The 25,196-nt window shown below is 42.1% G+C and overlaps 1 protein-coding gene across 1 annotated transcript; it reads left to right on the forward strand.

Moving 5' to 3' along the window:
- The first annotated feature begins 570 nt into the window (after positions 1-570).
- UBE2N (ubiquitin conjugating enzyme E2 N) lies at positions 571-23,860 on the forward strand. Its single transcript, XM_042792762.1, has 4 exons — positions 571-697; positions 19,058-19,304; positions 19,482-19,622; positions 20,247-23,860. Exons 1-4 carry the CDS (start codon positions 668-670, stop codon positions 20,285-20,287), a joined length of 459 nt encoding a protein of 152 aa, XP_042648696.1. The 5' UTR covers positions 571-667; the 3' UTR covers positions 20,288-23,860.
- Positions 23,861-25,196: the final 1,336 nt, after the last annotated feature.

A 25,196-nucleotide genomic window follows, 5' to 3' on the forward strand; every position in this document is an offset into this window, starting at 1 on the left:
ATTCGTACGCAGGGTCCCATCCTTGGCTGTGCTGCTAGCCCGCTTGGTAACCTATGGGAAATCACTTCATCTTTCTGTGCTTTTACTTCCCATCAGTAATGATGCACAGTGCTAGATGTTGCTATTACTATGCAGCGGTAGTGTCTAGGATGCTTGCGAGATAATTTTACTCTAGCTTCTACAATATTTCCCTTTCTGCTAAAAAAGGAGGTTCTCTAACCAGGTGTTATCAAGACAACAACGTTCCGAGATATCTTTGCGACAGGTTCAGTGATACTCGCGCTGCCTAAACCCTGGGAGGGGGTACGCACCACGCGCGGGCGAAGTCTTAATTCTGCCAGCGCCGACTCCACGCGCTTACTACAAAACGGGCTTCTCCCGCCTTGGCGAGCAGCCGGTGCGCCCCAGGGAGGGGGGGGTACACCGGCGGGACGATGAGCGGCTCTGCCCGCTCGTACCGGGGGGGGGGAGGAGGGGCCGAGGAGGCCACCGCCCCCCCAAACCCCCCCCCCCCCCCCGCCTTCCCGGTTCCGGCGGGCGCGGCCTACATCGCCCGGCGTCCCAGCGCCGAGGGCGGCGCCACCGGAAGCGCGGCGCGGGCTACTTCCGGCTGTGCGCGAGCCCCGAGCGGAGGCGAGCCCGCGAGCCTGCACCCCGACGAGACAAGATGGCCGGGCTGCCCCGCAGGATCATCAAGGTACCGGCCCCGCCGCCGCGCCGCGCTCCGCCGGGAGGTAGGGGGGGGAAGGTCCGAGGGGCGGCCCTTGCTCCGGAGCCCGGGCCCGCGCGGCGGACAGGGCTGGGCCGGGTCGGGCGCCGCTTCCGGTGCCCCGCAGCAAGGGCCGCTCCAGGGCCCCCGCCTGCCACCGCCGGGCCCGGCCGCCGCTGGGGTCGTGGGGCCGCGCCGGGCCTCGCCCCCCCCCCCCCCCCCCCCCCTTCTTCCCCCCCGCTCCTCTCCGCTCCCCGCTACTGCGGGGGCACCCGGGCCTGGCGGCGGGCAGCGGCTGGGCCCTCCTGGGGGCCGCGCCTGTCACCGTAACCGCCCGGGCCGTGATGGCGCCTCACGGAGTCTGATGCTGCCGTCCGTCGGGTGCTTGCGCGCTCCTGCTGGGGCCCGGCCTCTGAGAGGCACCGGGCGCACCCCCCCCCATCCTCCCCTCCCCGCCTTCCCGCCGGTGGTGCCTGGGCCCGGCTCCCCGGTGCAGCCCCCGGTCGGTGCCCTGGGCTGGGGGAGCGCGGCGGTAGCGCCGTGCTCGGGTTCCTCCCGCGCCAGCGGGGAGTAAAACACAGGGAGTCGTTAAACCTGGGCTTGAGCTGCGCGTCGGGGGCGTCCGTGCTGGGACACGCTGGGCCAGCCTGGTTACTACTACGTGTGCTCCGAGCTCACCGCCCTTACGGTATTAGCGTGTGCGTGCTGGCGGGTTCGTGTCTGGCCTCGACTTGCGTTTCCCGAGCTGTGCAAGGGCTCTTAACTATGGGGTACTTTCAGCTGACCTTCTGAGCACAATTTCAGTTTAAGACTTAAATGATTTGAAGTCACTCCACAAAGACATACGGGTAGGTGCATTACAAGCTATCAGAACATAGCTCAGTCCTGTAGCTAGCGTGAATATTTGTGCTGGGCTGCTATCTCCAGCTCGATTTGCAGTGATATGAATTGAAGCACTCAAATTGGTGATAGCTCCCTTTACAGAGGTTACTAAGTGATTCCAATAAGGTTCGTTAACCCTTATAGGAAATAACAGCACCCTTGTTACTTGTTGAATTGAACGAATGTCACAAATAATTTATAATGGTGTGAAGCTCTTCTGGTTGAGCATGTAGTGTTGGCAACCATTATACAACACCTGAGTGTAGAATATGTTAAATAGCGGATGAAAAACTAACACTATTTTTTCTCTAAAAAGTCACCTAATAGGAGACGAGGTAAAAATATGGCAGGAGTAGCGTTTATCTTGTGTGAAACAGACTAAACTATGGTTACTGCTCAGAACTAAGCAGTAAAAATAATGGAAGGCAAATCTTATGGAATGAGTCCGATACTTATCTACCTGCCTTAGTACGCATCATGCAAAGCTGAGTATACTTCAGGTGTGAGAGGGAACACTGATTCATAATACGGTGGAACTGGTATTCATCACAGAGTTGTGGTAAGAGCTCAGTCATGAGGCTGGTGTCTGTTAAATTTTTTTAATAGCTCTTGATAATTCCCCTGAATACAGCCAAGAAGCACATCCGCTCGTAAGCTGGTGCATAAATGTCCTTCTTGGCACTTTTGCTTTTTTTTAATGCTTTTCTAGAAAAACCTGGAGTGATTCACATGACTCCATTCAAAGATGTGTGATGACATGGGAATGTTTCCTCTCTTCCTGGAGAGGGGAGGTGGAAGGCAGCAGAAGAGAGACCCGGAAACTCCAGATTTCCTCTAGAGGATCCCTCTTCGAGTTTTGGGGATTATTATCTATTATAGGGTGCGGTGGGTGGTGTATTTCCATGTATGCGTTATAAATTGTCTTCAGCCAGTTTAGAGCTTTTAAATCTTGGATTGGTTGTATTAGATGACCAATTCTTTAGCTCCTGTGCTGTGCATGTGTTAGGTTGCTGGATGTGTGTATGGTCCAGGACTTGAATCTGACTGGTTACTACAGCCTCAAAAATGTGCAAAGTCATATTTTGAAATAACGTAGCTGCAGAGGTGCATACCTAGAAATATGCCTGTTTGAGTCTTCAGGAGTCTTGAGTGAGAATTGTTTTGACCTTTTCTGTCCTGCCAATCTTGATGTTAAATTTCCTATTGCTGGTTGCCTTAGAGGGAGAGGAGGGAGTGGACTCTGCTGCTAGTGAGATCAGGAAAGGAAATGGAAGAGAGAGAGAGATAGGAAATGAAAGAGCTGTGGAAAGGTGAAATAACTTCAATAACAAGAAGATCTTATATTCTTTATGCACAGTAATAAATTTGATGATAAATAAATGGCTTAGGTTACTGTTAGGAAAAGACCTTCTCCTTTTGATTCACTTGCACCCTTTGTGTTGTCATCCGAGGGAGACTGTCGGTGGCTGACTGGGGACAGGAGTGCACATTTGAACTGTAATGAAGTGCAGAATCTAGCTAACCGCTCGAAATGCAGTTGACGTTCCTCGCCTTGACCGACTGCTGGCAGATGGCCTGGCTCTCAGGTTGACTAGCGGCTCCTCAGCTTGCTTCTTCACTATGTGCAGGCTGTCATCTAGCCCAGGAGGAGAGCAGCCGCTTTCCTTGTCTCGGCAGAGCACTCTATTTATATTCCAAATACTTTCCCCAAATTCAATTAAAAGGTGACAGTATAGATGTTGCAAAGCAGTTGTTACAGAAGATACAGAATTACTACTGTTTTATTGTCCTCAGATTACTGAGAAACACAGATTTTAAATGGAGGGGGGTGGGGGGAATGATCTGTAAGCCCAAGAGATTGCTTGCATTAGAGTTATGATTTAGTGTTGGCACATCACAAATGCTGAGTAGAAAATGATGGTATGGTTTTGAATCTTTAAAGATAAAAGGTTTTCCAATTCTGATTATATCTTGTGAATAGAGAAGAGGTATTTTTATGTTCTTCACTAGTCCAAAACCAAGGGTTCTCTGAAAATCACCTTGACAAGAAAATTTATTAACATAAGATAACATAAAAAAAATGCGGTATGGCACATTTACATAGATGTGTGTTTTTGATGTTGTAAACTTTTTTCCTACTGCACAGTATTAAAAAGAGCCTTTGCAACATGCACAATAAATAATAAGCCCAGTGATTTTTGCTTTCAAGCACTTATTATACCAATTCTTTCCAGTGTTGCAGAGTCACGTAGCTCCAGTCGAGTAAGGAATTGAATTGCATCTGATTTTTTTTTTTTTTTTTTTTTTTTCTTTTTGGCTGACATTCAAACCACCTCATTGCTGTGTCGAGTGCAGCCGGTATATCTGAATGGGATGTGCAATGCTGCCTCGTGTCATCTTTTCAAGTGTTTTTTCTGCTGTTTTCACTGCTGCAGTGACCTCATCATTCATGATTTGATGTCCAGGTCTATGTATCGACTGTGTAGCCAGTTAGTAGTGCTTCAGTTACAATCGCTGCAGCTGCGCATATCATGAAGTAACCATTTGAAGCAGTATTTGAGACTCCTTAAATTTTTTTGTATTGATTAATTTTTCAGTGTTAAATTACTGAGGCTTTGATTTCCACGCCTGCATGGTAGGGTGGTGGTGTCTGGGAGATTCCTTCCTTGCTGTTTCCTGTGAGAAGCTATTTCCACACTGCTGCCAGGGGGCTTCTGCTTTGCAGTATTTTTTGAGAATCTGGATAACATTTGGATTGCTGAGTTATAAAATGCTATCTCAAGATGTAAAATTTCTGGGAGGTTTTATGGAGATTCTCATGGTGTGTGTGGTGACAGGCACCTACAGCGTTCCCTATTAGATGCTTTATATGTGTTTTAAAATATAAATCAGATATTTAGTATGCAACTTCTGCAACTCTCTAGAAGTTCTTAAACAGTAATACTGGCAGCCAACTTGAATTTTCTCACTTTGAAGCTGTGGACTTCTGGGGCATGGACATCTGTCTTCAGATGAGAACTTAAGTCACCATTACTTTTTGTTTTCTCTGACCTTCCTGCTAATTTTTTATTTCCTAGATAAAGAATTTAAACGAAAAAAGCTGTAAATTTAATACCCTTTTGTGGTATTTTGCATTTGTTCGGGTGATGGTTAGAGATAGAAAACATTATTTCTGGACAGTGCTGTTCCTTGGCATTTGTCAGAGAAGCTGTATATTTGGTCTTTGTAATGTCTTTTTGCCCCTTGTATGCTGCTTGAATCTTGTGGCTAGCTTTTAATTTGACATAAGGGTGAAAATGTTGGGAATTTTCAGAGGGGTTTTTTGTACTGTTCTTAAAACCACCTTCCCCTGCCCACCAACAAATGTAGGAAGGTAATACCTATGCTACTTTGTGACCCTCATTGAGACATCTTGCCAGGCAACTAGTGTAGCGTAGGCCGGCTGTGGTAGTGGGAAGGGTGTATAGGCAGGTGTTGGAAGCCTGAAGTTTGGCAGGACAGATCCTTTGTGGAGGTGTGGGAGGGAGGCAGAGAAGGCTCAGGCCCAGAGAATAAGAAAGCTTTCAAGTGAGGCCAAGGTACCAGTTTTAAAAGGAAGACATAGGGTCTTAATAAAAGATCTTAAAGAGAACACTGGTAGCTTTGCACAGCCTTTTCCTTAAAGAAGCTTTCAGTAGACACTAGAGAATAAAACATGAGGAAAACCAGCAAATAATCCAATTAGAGGTAAAAATCTTGTTTGGACCACCTTCTTATATAGTACTTGAGCAACTTTGAGGTACAAATCTATAGTACACAAAGATTTCTAAGTACTGATGCTAATGCTTTTTTATCACTTTGCATGCAGTTGTTTTATAATGTACTTGTCTGTTATGTTTACATGGCTTTCAGTGTATCATCAAAATTTGTTTTGTGTAATAGTATACCCACCCCGCCTCCCATTTTCATAGCTACATGTGACTGGTGGGTTAATAGTGAGAAGTAGCAAACTTTGCCATAGGTGTTGTGGTAGGTTGACCCTGGCTGGATGCCAGGTGTCCACCAAAGCTGCTCTATCTCTCTTCTCCTCAGCTGGACAGGGGAGAGAAAATACAATGAAAGGCTCTTGAGTTGAGATCATAGAATCCTAGAATGGTTTTGGTTGGAGGGGACCTTAAAGATCACCTAGTTCCAACCCCCCTGCCATGGGCAGGGACACCTTCCCCCAGCCCAGGTTGCTCCAAGCCCTGTCCAGCCTGGCCTTGGACACTTCCAGGGAGGGGGCAGCCACAGCTGCCCTGGGCAGCCTGTTCCAGTGTCTCACCACCCTCACAGGAAAGAATTTCTTCCTTATATCTAATCTAAATCTACCCTCTTTCAGTTTAAAGCCATTACCCCTCACCTTCTCACTATACTGTCTGATAGAGTCTCTCCCCGTCTCTCCTGTAGTCTCCCTTTAAATACTGGAAGCTCCCTATAAGGTCTCCCTGGAGCCTTCTCTAGGCTGAACCCCAGCTCTTTCAGCCTGTCCTCATAGTGGAGGTTCTCCAGCCCCCTGATCATCTTTGTGACCTTCTCTGGACCAGCTCTAACATGTTCATGTCTGTCTTATGCTGGGGCCCCTGAGATGGACACGGTACTTCAGGTGGGGTCTCATGGGAGTAGAATAGAGGGGGAGAATTGTCTCCCTCAACCTGCTGGCCACACTGCTCTTGATACATCCCAGGATGAGGTTGGCTTTCTGGGCTGCAAGCTCACACTGCTGGCTCATAGTCAGTTTTCTACCTGCTAATACCCTAAGTCCTTTTCAGCAGGGATGCTTTCAATCCATTCTTCCCTCGGCCTGTAGTTGTGCTTGGGATTGCCTCAGCCCATGTGCTTGCACTTGGCCTTGTTGAACTTCATGAGGCTTGCACGGGCCCACCTCTCCAGCCTGTCCAGGTCCCTCTGGATGGCATCCCTTCCCTCCAGCGTGTCACTGCACCACACAGCTTGGTGTCACTGGCAAACTTGCTGAGGGTGCACTCGATCCCACTGTCCATGTCACCAACAAAGATGTTAAACAGCACCAGTCCCAACACCAACCCCTGAGGAACACCACTCATCACTGCTCTCCACTTGGACATCAAGCCATTGACCACAACTCTTTGAGTGCAACTATCCAGCTAATTCCTTATCTACCGAGTGGTCCATCCATCAAATCCATGTCTCTCCAATTTAGAGACAAGGATGTCATGTGGGAAAGTGTCAAATGCTTTGCACAGATAAGTACAGGGAGATCACTTAGCCATTACTGTCATGACAAAACAGGCTCAACTTGGGGAAATTAGTTTAATTTATTAGCAATCAAAATCAGAGTAGGATAATGAGAAAATAAAACCTAAATCCTTAAACACCTTCCCCCACTCCTCCCTTCTTCCCATGATCAACTTCACGCCTGATTTCTCTACCTCCTCCCTGCCTGTGGTGCAGGGGGATGGGGAATGGGGATCACTGTCAGTGTCACACGTTGTTTCTGCTGCTCCTTCCTCCTCAGGGGGAGGACTCCTCACACTCTTCCTGTGCTCCAGCATGGGCTCCCTTCCACAGGAGCCAGTCCTCCATGAATTTCTCCATTGTGAGTTCTTTACAAACTGTTCCAGTGTGGGTCCTTTCCACAGATTTCAGTCTTTCAGGAACAGATGCTCCAGTGTGGGTCCCCCATGGGACTAGTCCTGCCAGCAAACCTGCTCCAGTGTGGGCTCCACTTTCCATGGGTCCACAGGCCCTGCCAGGAGTCTGCTCCGGCGTGGGTTTCCCAAGGGTCCTAGGTTTTCCCAGTTTCCTTTGGGTGCATCCACCTGCTTTGGTGTGGGATCCTCTGTGGGCTGCAGGGGCACAGCCTGCCACACCGTGGTCTGACCCACGGGCTGCAAGAGAATCTCTGCTCTGGTGCCCAGAGAACCTCCTCCCCTTCCTTCTTCCCTGACCTTGGTGTCTGCAGAGTTGTTTCTCTCACATATTCTCGCTCCTCTCTCTGGCTCCAATTGCTCTCCCATATCTTTTGTTTTCTCCTTTCTTAAATCTGTTGTCCCAGAGGTACTGTGACTTTTGCTGATGAGCTTGACCTTGGCCGGCAGTGGGCCTGTCTTGGAGCTGACTGGCACTGGCTCTGCCAGACATAGGGGAAGCTTCCAGCCGCTGCTCACAGAAACCACCCCTGTAGCCCCCCGCTACCAAAACCTTGCCACACAAACCCCATACAAATGGCATTTGGACAGAAGCTCAGTATGAGTTATTGTTTGCTTTAGCCACACTTTGATAGTTGACTCTGCACTGTATATTAATCAAGACTCTAATGCAAATGTGCTCCATCAGTATAACTACAGGAATGGTTTACACTGTTAGTCTAGTGAATTTAGTTATGCCTCTCTTTACTGTAGCTGGAGATGCACCATAAAAAGCTTGATCTGTGCTAGTACATAGATAATCCTCTAGAAATTTGCATAGGAGCTAAGCTTTGTAGTTCCAAAATCCTGTAATCTGCTATGGAAAATTCAAGAATGAGGTCATCCTCAGGGGAGAGTGATGCTGACTTTAAAAATGCACCTGTTCATGTTGCTGTTGTTTGGTAACAAGGTCTTCTTCCAAGAGCGGGTAGATTCTAGAATCTTTTTTTTCTGGGAAGGTGCTGTTACCTGGAGTACATTTGTCTTCATCTCACGCTGAGTGACTTTGCAGTGGTTAAAATTGTTTGTGTGGCGATGGGAACTGGAGAACCAGAAGTATGTGAAGGAAGACTGTGAGTGATCCAGAGTTCACCGTGCTTGCTTAGCAGAGCTGTAGTTTCAAGTTGCTAAACAATTGCCCATAGACTGACTACTAGTTAATGGTATCTAAATCTAATGTATCACTGTTTTATTCTTTCTTTCTTACAGCTAATGCCTTTGACATGTTGACACTTAGAAACGTTTTCCTTCCTCTTTTTTTTTTTTTGCAGAGGGGGGGAGGGAGTGGAGGTGGGGAGGAAGGAAGGGAGGGGTAGGTACTGTTGGGGCTGGTGATGGAGTCTGGGAACCCACAGGGTGGTGGAAGCGTTAGTGTGCAGAGACGTCAGCCCAGTAATGAGTCCAGGAAGCGGAGGCGTGTGGGATGCTGGCACGCGGGGATTATATGTCAAGGAAGAGAGGAATTCATGTGGAGGCCAGCTACTGGAACCCACAAGTGCAACCTTCTATTTATGATGTTTGACCTTTGCTTTACAGTTTAATGGGCTTTACTGCTATTTTTTTTTCCTAAAAGGCAGACATTATTTTCAGAAGACTTTCTCCAATGTAGTTGTTTTACAGTGATACAGTTTTAATCTAAACATTCTGGAATCTCTCTGGCAGTATGAACTCTTATTAGGTAACTATTTTATTTCCAGTAATGCTGGTTATAGCCAGTTCTTTACATAATTGTAGCTAATGAATTGATAGACCCTGGAAGAATTTGTGCCAAAATGTGATGTACCGTTACAAAAAGTTTTTGAAGTAAGTCTTTGTGGTTTTCTTAGGCAGCTTTATCCCTATATGTAGAAAACTGTTTTGAATGATGTTTCACTTTCTCCTACTGGCTCCCTCTCAAAAAAAACAAAACAAAAACATGCGTGCAGTTTACTTTCTTGTGTCCAACTCATCAGTTTTTGGTGAAGGAAATCCCTCTTAGCCCATTCAGACAGAAGAGGAAAGAGGTGCCATTTGGCAAGTAATTATAACTTCTCCGTGTGCTGACATGCTGCCTTAAGTTTTGCCCTATGCAAACCTGTAGTTTCTATTTCATATGCCAGAATTAAACCAAACTGCTGGATGTAGTTTTGAAGATAATGTAGCTGTCAAGGATTTCCTTCAATCAGAATAAAAGTATGAGACAAATGTATGTTATATGTACTCTGAATTGAAATGCTAAAGTTGGTGTTGTACTTCTGTGGTTTTAGCGGAGAGCCAGCACAAGGTGGAAAAGTTACTACCTAGTTAAGTTAGATTAACCAGAAGTTCTCAAGGTGATTAGCCTGTGGTTCGTGTTGAGCAGCCTTACTGTATAAGCAGATTTAGTCTGGCCTGTGCTGGCACGGAAGTGTTAGTGCTGCTGTGGTAAACTTGGACTGAGGAACTGATTTGGCTCAGAAGTCTGCAGTAGAGATTATTTCTTAAGCCAAATCAGTTTTGTGATCTCCTTTATTGTTTGACTTTGCAAATGCTTGGGCAGATGAAAGGGGTTCATGGAAAGGTGACTGTACAAATTAGTGCTGCTGCTGAGAAGTTAGGGCTTCCCATTTGGGCAAATGCTTGCATTTTGTGAGGAAAGGAGAAGGTGGAGGTAGTTACAGATGTGAGTGAAGTTGATGAAGGACTGAGAACCAGGCTGAAATGGAGGAAAGAAAAACAACTTGACTTAATTGTAAACTCAACAACCGAAGCCAGTAAAGAATGAGATAAAGGACCTGCACTAGTTTTTAGTCATTGAGAGTGCAATTTAGGTGTAACATTAAAAAAAAAAAAAAAAAAAATCTCTTTTTGTGATTGGTGGTAACTTTTCATCTGCTTTAGAGATTTTTCCTGGAGGACTTGGCAGAAAATGTCTGATAGCTTCTAGGAAGCAAATATTGAAGAGACTGATGAGCAATCAATTCAACTGAAAGATATCTCTTTTTCCTCATCACGTCTTCTCCCACATAAATTGGTATGTGTGGTACCCTCCTAAGCGTTACTTTAACTATAGCAGAAAATTGAGCTAGTGGCTTTCGTTTTAAGTCTGTCATCTCTTTTTGAAAAACTAATTTGTAATGTCATCTGTGGAGTCTGAAACTGTCTACCACATCCTCTCTATAAGGTGCTTTTGGATACAACAGTTTAAACACGTTTCAGATTAAAAATTACCTTGTTATTTATGCTCTAGTAGGTTGACCTTGGCCAGGTGCCCCCCCAGCCACTCTCTCACTCTCCCTACCTCAACCAGGCAGGGGAAGAAGATAAGATAGAAAAGCTCATGGATTAATGCAAAAACAGGGAGATCACTTACCAATTACCATCTTGGGGAAAATTAATTAATTTATTGTCAAGTAAAATAGAGTTGAGTGGTGAGAAACAGATAAAATTAGAACACCACTTTTGTCCCCCTTTTCCCGCACTGACCTTCAGTCCTGCCTCCTCCACCTCCCCTGTCCCTGGTGGTTGCAGGGGGATGGGGAAAGGGGGTTTGTGGTCAGTTCATAACAGCAACTTTCCACTGTTCCCTCCTCCTCATGCTTTTCCCCATGGTCCAGTGTGATCCTTTCCATGGGCTTCTCTGTGGATGTGTGGGCTACAGTGAATCTCTGCTCTGGTGCCTGAAACATTTCCTCACCCTTTGACCTTGGTGCTCACACTAGTTTTGCTCATGCATTTTTTTTTTTCCCCCTTCCTCCTCACTATTCTCTCTGTGTGATGTTTTCTAGCCTTTCTTAAATACGTTTTCCCAGATGTGCCACCAGTTTGGCTGATGGGCTCAACTGTGCCCTGTAGCAGGTCTGGAGCTGGCTGTGTCTGGCATGGTGCAGCCCCTGGCCTCTTCCACCAGAGGTTCCCCCTGGAGCCCCTCTGCTGCCAACACCTTGACAGCTACGTGCTGTACCTATGCCTAGTCTGTCATGCAGTTAAATTAGACCATACCAAATACACGTTCTATGTCCCAAAGTAGTGAGGCAAGCTGATGTGTATTTCTTTTGATCTGAGTGCCTCTTTCAGATAACCAGTAACTTTATCTTTGGCCATTTTGGAATTATTCATGCAGCATTTCATCCTATTGCTCCTTTTATAAATGGCCAAGGCTACCAAAGAAGTTTGTTTTGTAGCCAGATGTTTGGAGACCCTTGTTTGTAGCACCTCAAATGTATCAAGAGATGTGCAGATTTCATTGATTCATACTGGTGGAAGATGCTTTTACCCACAGCCAATGCCAGCTGTTCACCAGATTCTTTTGGAAGTTACTGTCCTCTGCTAGATGGCAGCAGAGTTTCTATGCTGTCAGTCAACATTTTTCCCGTTAAAGATCCAGTTAAGAGACCCCAGATCACTTTTCCTGAGTTGAATTAGGAATGCTGACAAGATTTACTTTCTCAGTAGCTTTGCAGGATGGTGATTTCTGGTAAGGTACAGCAATAAGCACTAGGAGTAGATCTATGAGCTGCAATTCCTGTTGCAGATTAAATCTTATTAAGACAAAGATAGCCATCATTTGTCTTCCCTGATCTGTTCAGAATAAAGCCATCTAGGGTTAGTCGATCCTACAGGTAAAGGTGGATATTGCCTACATTTTTTCAGTGTCTGAAGTAGATTAGAGAGGGTTTGTACTTTGTCTTGGCCTCACAAATTTGTAGGGGTGTAGCCTCCATTTTAGTAGGTGATGCTGAAGTTTTATTACTTGACTACTTCATGGAGAATTGAGCTAGTAAATGTACTTCTGAAAATACAAAGGAAGAATCACTGTACTGAGACTTTGCATAAAGGTGTGATATTGTGCCATTTTAAATATTTAACAGCTCTAAGACATGCAATATTTTCTTTTTGTGGAAGAGGCCTTATTAATGTTTTCTGTTTTGAAGTTTCAGAATAATTTTACCACAGCTGTGTTGACCTCTGAAAGTCTTAATGGTGTTATCCTTCTCTTTTTAAGGTACTAGCATAAAGCTGCTAGTCATAAGGATGCTTTTCTGTAGTCTCAACACTAAAAAAGGTTGCTAGATAACTGTTTATAACAAGTGAGAAGATATACAGAGTCTTTGGTGTTTAAGACCTTAATGGATGAAGACTTTAATTTAGCAGTTTATTATCTGTTACCGAAATTAGCCCTGCTGGTAGTTAAGCTTCTTCCTTTGGAATGAGGAGGTAGCCCCTGCATTTCCTTTTTAGGTTGGTTATAGAATAATAATCTGTTACAGTAGTATCTCGCTGTGGTTAACACTGCAGTCTCAGCTCTTTAAACCATCCCTTTCACCAAAAGGAGCAGTCTGTTCTCCCATCCTTCTGACAGCATGTGTTTGCACCCTCCTTTTTGTTGGCACAGCTGTCTGCATGGACATGTGGTGAACTGCATCAGGGACTCCTCTCTTCCATTATTTTTTTTCTTTTTTTCTTCCAGATAGGCTACATGCTATGTTTCACCATGAGGTTGAGAGACAGCTATGCAGGCAAAAGTGAAGGTGCATAATAGGCTGAAGTAGAAAGGCAGCACAGTGATTTTTGTTCTTCCTTTCCCCAGCAGCTGCTCATTTATCAGTTTAAAATGTTCAGGCTTTGTAAGGTGTTGGGATTTCTCTAAACTCCCTTTGTTCTAATGGATTTTATGATTTGCACCAGGTGATTTCACAGCTGATATTAAAGGACTGGGTAGAACAGAAGACTATGTTAGATTCTGTCAAAAAGTGTATTCCTTCAGTAGTAACATCTTACTAAAGACTGCTGTGTTTAATTTGTGGGTTAATACGCAGAATGTTTTACTTATTGAAGGTAACTGTATAGCAGTAATATTTAATATGAAATAAGAAAACTGGGTTGTCAGGAAACTGAGTGTGCAGACAGCTGAATTACTAAGCAAAGCAGATTTTGTTGAAGACGTGGAGCTTGGATTTCTTCTTTGAGCTAGTTTGTGATGACTTTGCAAGCAAGCTTGCTTCTTAAATTCTAGAGGCCTTCATACAGTACTCTTAAAGTTCCCATATTTTGATACTGATAAGTTTTTTAGCCACATCCCTTGGCAGGCAGTATGAAATTTGTGGTAATAAGCTATTGCTGCCCTATTACAGGGAAAAGAATTGCAATTGCTTTTCCAAGCAAAGAATACAGAACTCATTTATAAAAAGCTGTGAAGAATCTTTAAAAATTGTCTAATCACATACAACAATTTATTTCTTCACTACTGGAGCGGTCTCTGTTGAACAGGTGAAGCTCTAGAGATTTCAGTTCAGCTGCTGTGTAAGAAATAATGTGGTTGTTTTTTTTTTTTTTTTTTGTGTGTGTGTTTGTGTTTTGTTTTTTTCTTTTTTTCCCAACTACTTGCATATGTGAGTTTTCTGATTGTAGTTTTTTGCCCATATGCCACTGTTTGATCCTGCCTTAGACTGTTGATAGCAAGTAAGACTTCTGAAGTAGCTTTTTGTTTTCCAGAAATGGTAGCATACAGAAATCTTTTTTTGGTTGTTTTGACTGAGGGCTTGGCAGCTTGAGGCTTTTATAAACACTTCTACAAGACTGGAAGTGATTAAAGTTGTAATATATTTCTAATGGATTCCATCTTTGGACACTTTTTCATATCTCCATGTGCCCTAACAATTGATTTTCATGCATCTCTGTACAGAAACATCTTCTGGGTTGTTCAGTTCACTTTAAAGAAGGTCTTTGTCTTCTTCTGGGTGTATGAACCAGGAGAATCCTGGTGGTTATGTCTGTTTTTCAGTAACTCTTTTTTTTCTTTTTTTTTTATTTCCTCCCACTTCCACTGAAAGCAGGATAACCAAGAAAAAGCTCAAAGAACAAAACATACTCCCCTGCAAATTCTCTCGCACATTTGCATGGCTTCTCTCAGTCTTGGCAACCTGAAAAAGCCTCACCCCTACCTCCTGCTCTGTTCTATTCTCTTCTAAAGATCACAGCATACTGTTTTGCTGAGGGTTCTTGTCCTCACAGGTTACTGTAAAAACAGGTTGGGTGCTTCTCCCCCATAGGGTACAATTAGTTTTCAATTTAATGTCTTCATAAAAGAATAGCTATGTAGAATGTCAGCTATGCCATCTGTCCCATTGGTATCATCTGTCACTCTACTTCAGGCCACCTGTGTTAGTAAGAAAAGCTTTGCTTTTGCTTGTCAAAACACCTTCAACACTTCTGTGTTTTTTAACCATTTAATTAAAACTAAGAAAGATTGTGTGGGGCATAATCACTTGTGAATGACAGTGTGTTGTTTTTGCTGTGTTGGTTTTTTTTTTTTTTTTTTTTAAGTACTGACTGGCATGTATCTTCATTTTGGGTTTATTTTCTTTAGTCGATGAAAATTATGATATTAACTTGGAATTGGAAAAAGTGGAGTAAAAGCAGGAGTGAGAAGAGATCTCAATCTAAAAACATTGCGGAGTATGACAAATAGGCAGTTATTTCTACAGCAGCATGGGATACTTCATTAAATACTTTAGAGCTCAAAATATGTCCTGAAATCTCTTCTGTGAAACTTACTTCAGTATGCTAGAGGAGAGCTAATAAGAAACAGGATAAAGTGCTGTTCTGGAACACTTATTTGATAGAAATTTGTATTCCCATGAAAATAAAATTAACTGCTATATTGTAAAAACATTTATTGTAAGCAGCAGAACTGCACAGCCTGGTTTGCAGTGAATTTTTTCCTCTTTTGCATGTTAATATTTGGGCATCCCAGCTCTTTTTGTCTTTATTGGCAGGGTTTTGTGCCAGGCAAGAATACTACATACTTTGTTGGAATAAACTGGCCGAACAACATGTAATGTCAGAGTTCTTAATGTCTTTCTCTTTGGTAGCATTGAGCTTGGTTTCTGTCTTAGTCACTGACAAATTACAAAGTGTACGGACAAGTTGAAATCAGATGGGGCAAAGGGTTCAAAGGCAGTTTTGGGGAGAATAGGGGAAATAACAGTTTGTACAAAACTTACTTCCTCAGCTGAAAAACTGTTAGAAAGATTTTGTCTAAAAAGATACTGGAAAGTGAAGTGTATTGCATATGTTTGATCTTCCCAATTAGTTAAAGGTGGGAAGATAAAAGTTTAATTAGAAGAGATATATTTATTTATTTTAATATGTTGGAGAGACTGTTTTTCATTGGGTAACTGACCTCTGGGGAAGGTAATATAAAATTACAGAGTAAGATCAACATGTAGTTAAACATTTCCTTGTTTGTAGATTTAACAATTGAGTCCACATCTTGTGATTCTTGTGGGTGATTTACAGAGTGGGTTTGTGGTGTGTGGTGGGGTTGTTTTGTTGTTGTTGTTCGGGTTTGTTTGGTTTCTTTTTGTGTGTGTGTGTGTGTATGTGTTTGTTTTAAAATAACCTTTAAGCAGTTCAGTTTCCTGACAACTCATTCTCTCAACTGTGATTTATTTCTCCTAAGTTTTATGGTAAATCAAACTGCATTTAGCACCAGTGTGTCTTTAACTGGCTATCTTACTGTAAAATGTGGAAGTCCCTGATATCACCTTAGAACTGGACCTACTTGTATGTTAAAGCATTTTATATGCTTAGACCTTAAAAGGTAACTTTTGATTATTTTTTCCCTTTCTGTTCCTTTTCCATGATTTCCCCAAAAATATACTGAAGATACTACAAATTTCTTCATAATTAAAGGGCAGACCCCTTATTTACTGTCAGAATTTAGCAGGTGGTGTCGATGTATTTAAATACAAACATTTCTGATTTTTTTTTTTAATAAATGTGGCTTTTTAGTGTTTTTCATAGTCTATCAAGCTTGTCTGTGTTACACTGTTTAAAAAAAGATGCCTTTTCTGAACTGAAGATACTTCTTGGCCTTTGTGTAAAACGGTGGTGATGTACGTTCACAGGAGTCACGATCTGGTGTTTTGTGTGTGTGTCAGAGAAGTTTAGCCTGGTGCTTGCTCTCGGCATGATGGCCACATCAGAGCCTGCCGGTTACGAAAGATGAGCGTCAACCAATTCCCTCACAGATTTCTTGCAAGTATTCCTCCTCATCTTTGTTTGAAAACAGCTTCAATTATGCTTCATTAGTGGGGGAGCTCTGTGCACAGTGCAGGAAGCGAGGCGTGCTTGCTTAAAGCATTTTCCATCTGATATTCATGTTGCACAGGGGGCCTGTATGGGTTCTGCGTAGCCGCAGCACCAGTGTAGCTGTATGCAGCATAAATGCTTTTCTTTGCACTCCCCTTTTCTGTGTTGTTTTGTAAGCAAGATAACCACATCCATGTAATATAGAGGCATAAAGGGCTATTGGAACATGATGACACACTAGCGGTGGTATAACCCCTTTGGTATAATGCAGTACCTCCATTAAAAGAATCATTTTTCTCATACGTGGGTGCTCTCATTGTTTGTTGACAAATGGTTTTTAGTGGCAGAATGTGGAGCTCGCATCCAGGCGTTGCTCCCTCAGTTACACTGGCAGGTAGATGTGCTGATGCTGCTGCCAGAGAACTGCTGATTCTGGGTTATTTTAAGCCAGGATTGGCTGCCTGGTGTGGTTACAGTCAGCATGCTGGCGTACCTAGGGAGGCGCTCCGGGGACCAGGGTGACGAGTGGGGGCTAGGGACTGCTGAGATTAGCCCAGTATTAAAATGTGTTACCCTTAGTATTAAAAAACGACAAACCCCAGAACTAAAAAAGTCTTAAATTTGAGCATGCCCATAAGAGTCAAACCCACAGTTTGCCTACTAGCGTGTCTCTGGCAAAGTCCAAGTGGTAGGAGCTGTGAAGAATTGTAAAATTGGGTCTTTGAGTTAAGTTATTTTTTTAATTTCAAGTTGACTCACTGTATTAGTTTGTATTCGGCCTAAGACACTGTTTCCTCTGCCAAAAATGTCAAACTACGATAAGTATATGGTCCTCCATAGGTGGAAATCCAAATTGTCCCATTTACCTGCAGCAGCACTCATACTGAAAACTTGCTGAAAGAAATGGAGAATGTTTTATGCATTTACAGGGCTAATCTGTAGTTTCTTACTAACTTGCATACCACTGAACTAAAGCTTTAAGCATTCATTATAACTGATTTTCTACAGAATTATTGTAAAAATAAATAGCCAGATAATACAAATTCTGACTACATTATAAATTATGTGTATCACTTAAAATATACTTGCAGAAGTGAGTGTAGATGGCTCCAAGAAGCTTCGATAGTCTTCTGGTAAGGTGTAAGTGGCATTGACAGCTAATGCCTGTGCAGATAAGTAGGGAATGTGTAGTCACAACAAGGAATTAGACCAGATAAATTTATTTTTATGTTTGCGTATGTACCTATTATTAACTTCAATATTATGATTTGTAGGACCTTGACATTTTTGAGAAGAATAACCAGGTTTTGGCATTAATTAATGTGACTTCACTTCTTTATATTGTATATTTGATTATTTTTTGCTAAAGCGAGGTGTTATTTAACTGCATCAAGACAGCCATATCACTTAAATGCTGTGTAAATTTATTTCTACAAAATGCCAGTATTGTAAGAGTCCAATTATGTTGGAAGAATGTATTAAGCCGAGTAGAGGTAATCTGTCTATTTTGTGCTTGTATTAGTCCTGATGTACACACACAGAATGTCTGCTATAAAACTAGAATAGTAAATTAATATTATACCTACTGGTGAACATTTTTCATCAGTAGAAACAGGATAATTTTTCATTGTGAAAGCTAACACAGAAGGGTGGTGAAAAATTTAACTGTACATAGTAAAAACAAGCCAGAGGAAAAGCAGGAAATGGCACTAAAATTACCTGAGGAAAAGAGGCTTCTGCAGGACTTCTTGTCCCCGCCTAATGTCCTTTTGCTCATTTTGGCCCCAGGTCCTTTTTTATGAGAAGGAGCAGAATGGTCCCTGTAAGGCTTATGAAGGCTGGCAGCAGAGGAGAGGGAAAGATGTACAGAACTCGGTCGGTCTGTCTGCTCAGTGCAGTAGTGGGGTGGGTGGTCAGAACATGGACAGCTCTTAGCTATGGTCACTGCGTGGTGCCTGAGGTAGGATTGGTGCTGTAAGACTTGAGCAACGAGGAATACAAGTCTCTGTAGGAAACCAGGCTTCCCTAATTTTACTGCTTACGGAACAACTTGCCTGTCTCCTGCTGTTTGTTAGGGTGATGTTAAACATGGTTATACGTAGGCTGAAAGTGCTCGCACCAGTTATTTATGAATATATAAGTGTAAATGTATGAAACATTCTTAAAAACAACTTTAGTGGTGCAGCAGAGTAGTACTTCAAATTCTTTGAAGTTGAATCTGATTCCAGTACAAGTGTTCAGTTTAATAAACCAGTCTACTCTTGTTAGAGTAAACCATGAATGCTTTCTGTGAATTATTAACCCCTTTGGCTTTTTCACTTACAGGATTTTCTATTTAAGGTAGAATAGGAAATGCTTTTGGTATTTTCATGCTGGTATTCTTTAAAGTGCTTTTAAGTATATTGGGGAAAAATAACAGGTTGGCAGTAGTTTAATCAAAAGTTAAGAAATTTGGGGACAGCTTAATTGTTACCTATTACCTTGCACTAGAAAAGTGTTCACTATTACAGCAGTTGAGGGATCTGAAAGGAGAGGCACACCAGTTTGCCACATCCTCATTGTCTTTCTGCAGGTGTTCTTTGACTTTAAGGTATTTGTCTAACATAATTTCTGTGGATGTAGGTGAATAGCTCATAATGAATACTTGTAGTTTTTAAAGTAGTTTGTACAGGTTGTGTTTATTTTCAGCGGGGTGTATTTGTGACATTGCCTCTTCTTCTTCTAGGAAACCCAGCGCTTGCTGGCAGAGCCAGTCCCTGGGATAAAAGCGGAGCCAGATGAAAGCAACGCACGTTATTTTCACGTGGTCATTGCAGGTCCACAGGATTCCCCCTTTGAGGGTGGGACATTTAAACTTGAACTATTCCTTCCAGAAGAATATCCAATGGCAGCTCCTAAAGTACGTTTCATGACCAAAATTTATCATCCTAATGTAGACAAGCTGGGAAGAATATGTTTAGATATTTTGAAAGGTAGGTGCTACCTTGTTTTATTTCTTTTGATCTTATTAAGCACGGAAACTTGAAAATTGACCCTAAAAAGAGATTTAATTTGTTTAAAGAATACCTTGCTTATTCTTTAATCTGGGAGAGGAAAACTTTCTATTCTGTAGACTGTGGTGTTTCATACTTCTATAAATGTCTCTTCAGATAAATGGTCCCCAGCTTTGCAGATTCGTACAGTTCTGCTATCAATCCAGGCTTTGTTAAGCGCTCCCAACCCAGATGATCCACTAGCAAATGATGTAGCTGAGCAATGGAAGACCAATGAAGCCCAAGCCATAGAAACAGGTGATGTATCTTAGATGTTTGTTTTTTAGTTTTAGAAAGTAGCTGATTACTAATTGGTTGGGGGATGTAAATCCTGACCTCTTTTTTTTTTTTATGCCTGCAACTTGCAGAAACAATTACTACATACAGTCATAGTCCAGGTACCCTGAACGTGCCTGCAGAGGTCTGTTTTCAGGTCTATGAGGCTTGCTAGAAGAAAAACTCTCTTGATCTATTTTATGTTGAGTTTTCATGTTCCTGCATTGCATGTGTGTCTAATTAGGAGTTGTGGTAAACTAAAAGTACACACTACTGCTTTTCCTCTAAAGCTTAAGGAACAGATTATCTGGCTTTAGAAAGTACCTCTCTTCCCATACCTGCTTCTATTGCAGGCTGTAGTGGATTGAAAGAATTACTACATTATGTCTTTTCACTTTTGGATCCACTGCAGTCAGGCCACTTCTATAATACCCCAAAAGTTTACAGCTGCCGGAGTTCAAAATTGCACTTAAAATCTCAAACTGATATATTTTGTGTACTTGCAGCAGTGGTATAAAAGCGATTTTTAAAAATAAGTATTTAGAATTACTTTAATAAAGCCTGAAAAATACATCTTTTCCTAAATGTGTTTCTTTTTCTTTACAGCCAGAGCATGGACTAGGCTATATGCCATGAATAATATTTAAATGCGCTTTGAACATCAAGTGTGCATCACTTCTCCTGTTCTGCCAAGACCTCTTCCTTTTTTGTTTGCATTTAATGGACACAGTCTTAGAAACATTACAGAATAAAAGCCCAGACATCTTCAGTCCTTTGGTGATTAAATGCACATTAGCAAATCTGTGTCTTGTCCTAATTCACTATTGTACCGCATGAGCAGAGGCTAGAAGTATCATCTGGATTGTTGTGAAATTGTTTGAAAGCAGCAGCACATCTCTGCTTTTAATCATTTTTCCCATCATGGTTTAAGTATAAGCACTGTGAATGAAGGTAGGCAGGGTTAGCTGCGGGGCTTCTTGTTTTAATTTTGTGGGCTCCTCCTCCCTTTTTATGGTGATGCTAATTGCATTGGTAAAAGCAGCTAACCAGTTATACTTTAGAATATACCCTCTAGCCCAGTCTAACTTAGACGCTGTAGATGGACAAGCTTCATTGTTTGAACAAAAAATGGGAACATTAAACATCCATCACCTTCACTAATAATATTGTGATTCTGCTGTCAAGTGTAGAAAAATCCCTCCAAGAAAAAGCTTGTGACCATTTTGTATGGCTTGTCTGGAAAATCTCCTGTAAATCTTATGTTTTAGTAAAATATTTTTTGTTATTCTACTTTGCCTTTGTACAGTTTGTTTTGCTGTGTTTTCATTTCTCTGTGACAGTCGTATTTAAAAAAATTGAAACCAGAGTTGACAGTTTGTCTTCATCAGTCTGACGGGTTAAAACAGTAAAGAGGTGGAATTCACAAGATTATTTTTTTTGCTTCCGTTTGCTGACTTTTTTTTTTTTTGCTTTTGTTATGTGGGTGATCTTACCTGGACAATTTAATATGAAGTTGCATTTGGAGTGATTTTCAAACCCAAGTCTCTGATGTAACCATTGTAACCATAATTTTAGTAATGCATTGATTTGCATTTTCATGGAAATAACCATAATTAAGTAGGAGGTTGAGAGCAAATGGCAGCACTAATTATGAGTATCTGCATAACTTCTCTTTGCTGATTGCCATCAGATGTTAGGCTACACTGTTTTCTAACTTCTTTAATTCCTGCCCTCTATTAACATGAAATACCAGTGTGTAGAACCACTGTTACAGCCAGCTTGTGTATTGACTGATGTTTGCTTAACCACTTACAGCTAGCGCCTCATACCACTGGTTTTCTCTTATTAAACTACTTGCTTGAGCAACTGATCTGCTTAAATAGCAAAAAAGCTTTTTTATCGGAGGAAAGGAAAGTGTTGAAAAACTTCCTTCTCATCCTTGTTTTATGTGTATGCATCTTGTCTGGGAGTCCAGCATCTTTTCTGGGAACCCATCTTACTGCTTCCCTTAATTTCTTGTCTTCCCATTCTTCTCCTTTCCCCAAGCCTTCTTCCTGACAAAAAAAAAAAAAAAAAAAAAAAGGCAAAAAAAAAAAGCTTAAAAGGTTTTGGTGAGGCTGACCTGAAGTGTATAAATGACAGCTTGTCGTGGTTGCAGTAGGGAGTGTTTTGTCATGCCATTCAGGGATACGGTTGTGTAGTCTATTGGTATTCTCTCTCTTTCACCTCTTCTTAGTGTCATCTGAAATTTCTATAGAATGTGGTGTATTTATTGTGCTCTTATGTAAGATGAAGAATATCTATTAAAACTATGTTTTCCAACAGACAGTGCTTTCAGTGGTTGGCAACCGGCATTGTCCCTCAAAGTAACGTGGTTGAAGCTCGGTTCAGAATTCAACTTTTTCACCAGCCTGAGCTATAAAACAAACCCAAACTGTTTTAAAAGTAGTTTCTGTGTTGAATGTAAGCCAGAGTTGTATTTAGGGCTTGTAACAAATAGTTTGTTCTTCAGAGTGGTTAAGCACCATTGACCCTGCCTTCTTGTGACAAAGGGGCATGTGTCTGGGGTTACCTGGCATACGTCCCCTCCGCGCTGGTAGCACGGGCAGCTCTCGTGGCAGGCAGCTGAGAGAGGAGAGTATGTGAGCTGGGTGGTAGACCCTGGATTAACTTCACTTACCTCTTAAAGCTTTACTTTACACTACATACACAGCTTTCCTTGGCTCTGTCTGGTCCAAGGACAGGCAGCTCCCCCAGAGGACAGTCAGACCCACTCAAGCACCCCCTTTGGAGGTGGCTTTCCCTTCCTTCCATAGAGAAACAGGCACTTACACAATTTAACTTCAAACTAGGTGGGATGAATCCAGACCCAGGGTCATTTAGCAGATGGCTAGGTGTTTGTATGTTCAGGGCTTAAAACTCAGCTAGAGTTGGCAGCCAGTTGGAGGATATAATTAAAACATCAAGTTCTCGATGGATATGTTAATATAATTATAGAAAAAAATCCTCTGCCTCCATTTGCTGGTGGATTATAGAACTTGAATACATAGTAGCCAGTATGCATCTGGGTTCTTTTTTTAACTATCAGCAAATTTGAGATTTCATTAAAGAAGTCCATGCTGTCTGAGTTTGAATGTATGAGTCCATAGTGATGGTATATATGAAATTAATGGTGTAAAAGGATAGGTAAAATACTGTATTTTAAAACTCTTCAAGTATTTTCAAATGATAGTTGTAATGAAGGAAACTTTAAATGGGCTTCCTGAAAACTAAAATTTGTTTGTGAGGCCTATTCAGGCACGTTTTAATGCTTTTACAGTTGATGATGTTATTAAATAATATGTATTTAACTTTTAAACCTGATTTAAGAACCCTGTATAAACACAAGCTGGGAATTTCATTTTATCTTATGCTGAGGAATGTGTGAAACTTTTAGGCTAAATTCTTTGAAGCCAGTTAGATAAAATTTTGTCCTCAGTGAGCAGGTGTATATTCACAGCCATTATCTGAAACTCAGTTACTTCTGTTAAATCTACCATCACGGCAGGTTTGCAAATGCAGCTATCTCTTAGGGGGCATTAGTTTCATCTCCATTTTTAGTGGATGTCCGTTGGATAAATTTACTGTAAACTTAAAATAAACAGGTTTTCTCTAGCGTTACTAGGGCTATGTGTCAAATGTGCTGAAATCCTGAGCAAGAGTGGTGACGCTGCATTTCATGTTAGTGTCTGGATGGTCACTGTAGCTGTTGAGCCTGGGTTATCCCACGGGCTCTAAAACCACGCATGCAGAATACTTCTGCAGTAGTTGCCTTTGGATCTAGAGGATTTGGAAGGCTTTTGTTTTTGCATACCATTCAGTGGTGTTCTCTTAATGTGTAGCCATGTTCTGTCATGGGTGTGAAGTTGTTATCACTGGGAACTGATGGAACAGGTGTTTTTTTTGTATCTCAGCTGGCTTTAGTCTAAACCAAGTGAAATGTTGCTTCTATAGCTTTCAAGAAAGTGTATTTTCAACACTTTGAGATTATTGTGAAACATCTTAATGGACTAGTAACATCACAAATTGTGACATCTCAATTTATGTACGTTCCCTCTTGGGATATTTTTTTTTTTTGAGGGTTACTCTTAAAGTAAAATGTCTGGTAGGTTTTGTCAATAACATGTCTTGACTGTAATGTAATATGACACTGAAATAAAAGGAAGAGTGATTATTCATTATATAGACACTGAGCTTCATTTAACTGTAGTGGTCTGCCATCAGTATGCAATAGTTTTCTTAACAGTTCTTACCATCTTTTAAAAGAAGGAAGATAAACATTGATAAATGACGTCTCTTGTAACTCACTTTCCAATTGCTTTGGCTTTCTGCCCCCCACCCCACCTCTTGTGTGGGGAGAAAAGAGCAACACCTCTGTCCTGAAGCCATCAGAGGGGGCTGCTCTGGTACACAAGCTCAGAGGATGCTTGCTTTTTTTTCCCCCGTGCCTATGTTTAAATCTGCGTGTTTTAGTACAAGACTTTCCTACTTGAGTGCGCAGTTTGGACAGTGTCTAGTGCAATCAAATTGACAGATGGATTGAGTTGTGCTAAACCATGTTACGTTATGACCATGGCATGAAATTAATAATTACAAGTCTGCTGTGGTGGATTTTGCACCGTGTATTGCAACCTTTCCTGTCAAAGTGCACATGAAGATTTTAAAGCAAGTATCTAATGGTTATGTTACACTGAAGTACATTAGAAGAGGCATCAAGCAGTGAAACTGCTTGTCTGTGGTGTTTGCTTTTGTGAACTCCCCTTAACACTGACTATAAGGGTTTAGGTGTGAGCAAGTAGACTATTCTCTTTGTCTGCAGGGCAGAAAACTAAGGATAAAATCTGCTCTGATTTGAAGGGTGGTGGAAGCTGTTGGCTGAATGCTACCCACTGGCTGACCTGTGTTAAGAAAGTGGATTATACCCTAAAATGACTCATCTGTGTAGCTCAGTTCGTTGCTAGGGAGTTGTCACTGTTGATGAGCCCATCACTGAGACACTGAGTACTGGAGAATCCTCCTGAAGGTGGCACTGGGCAGCGCAGTACCTGTGACTTCTGTAGATCACATCGCACGAGCCTTCCCAGATGCAGAGACTGATGCAAGTGTGGCATGTAACAAAGATTTTTATTGTTATTATTTTTTAAAAAGGAAAATATAAATTCACAAGGGAAACATCTCTGACTGGAGTACTTGTGTTTCAGATACTCTGGGCTCTTGTCTGGAGAGCTGCTGTGAAGGAGTATTTTTTGGATCAGGCCTAATCTGCATGTCCCTGCCTGATGGATACCCCAAGTGCAGATGTCTGTGATTTCTGTAGACAGGCTGGCAAGGTCAGTTATAAACCTGAAAGATTTCATGTGCAATGTTCAGTTGTTGCTTGCTGTAGCAGGTGTGCTCATCTCAGCCTGAATACCTGCTGTGCCTTCAGAAGCACCGCTGCTGTGGTTTTCCCATCAGCTACTCGTTATTATTACAAACGCTAAAGGCTTAGGATGGGTACCAATACATTTATGGAGG

The sequence above is a fragment of the Tyto alba genome, unplaced genomic scaffold (assembly GCF_018691265.1).
Source record: "Tyto alba isolate M040663 unplaced genomic scaffold, T.alba_DEE_v4.0 Super-Scaffold_2, whole genome shotgun sequence".
Taxonomy (NCBI): Eukaryota; Metazoa; Chordata; class Aves; order Strigiformes; family Tytonidae; genus Tyto; species Tyto alba.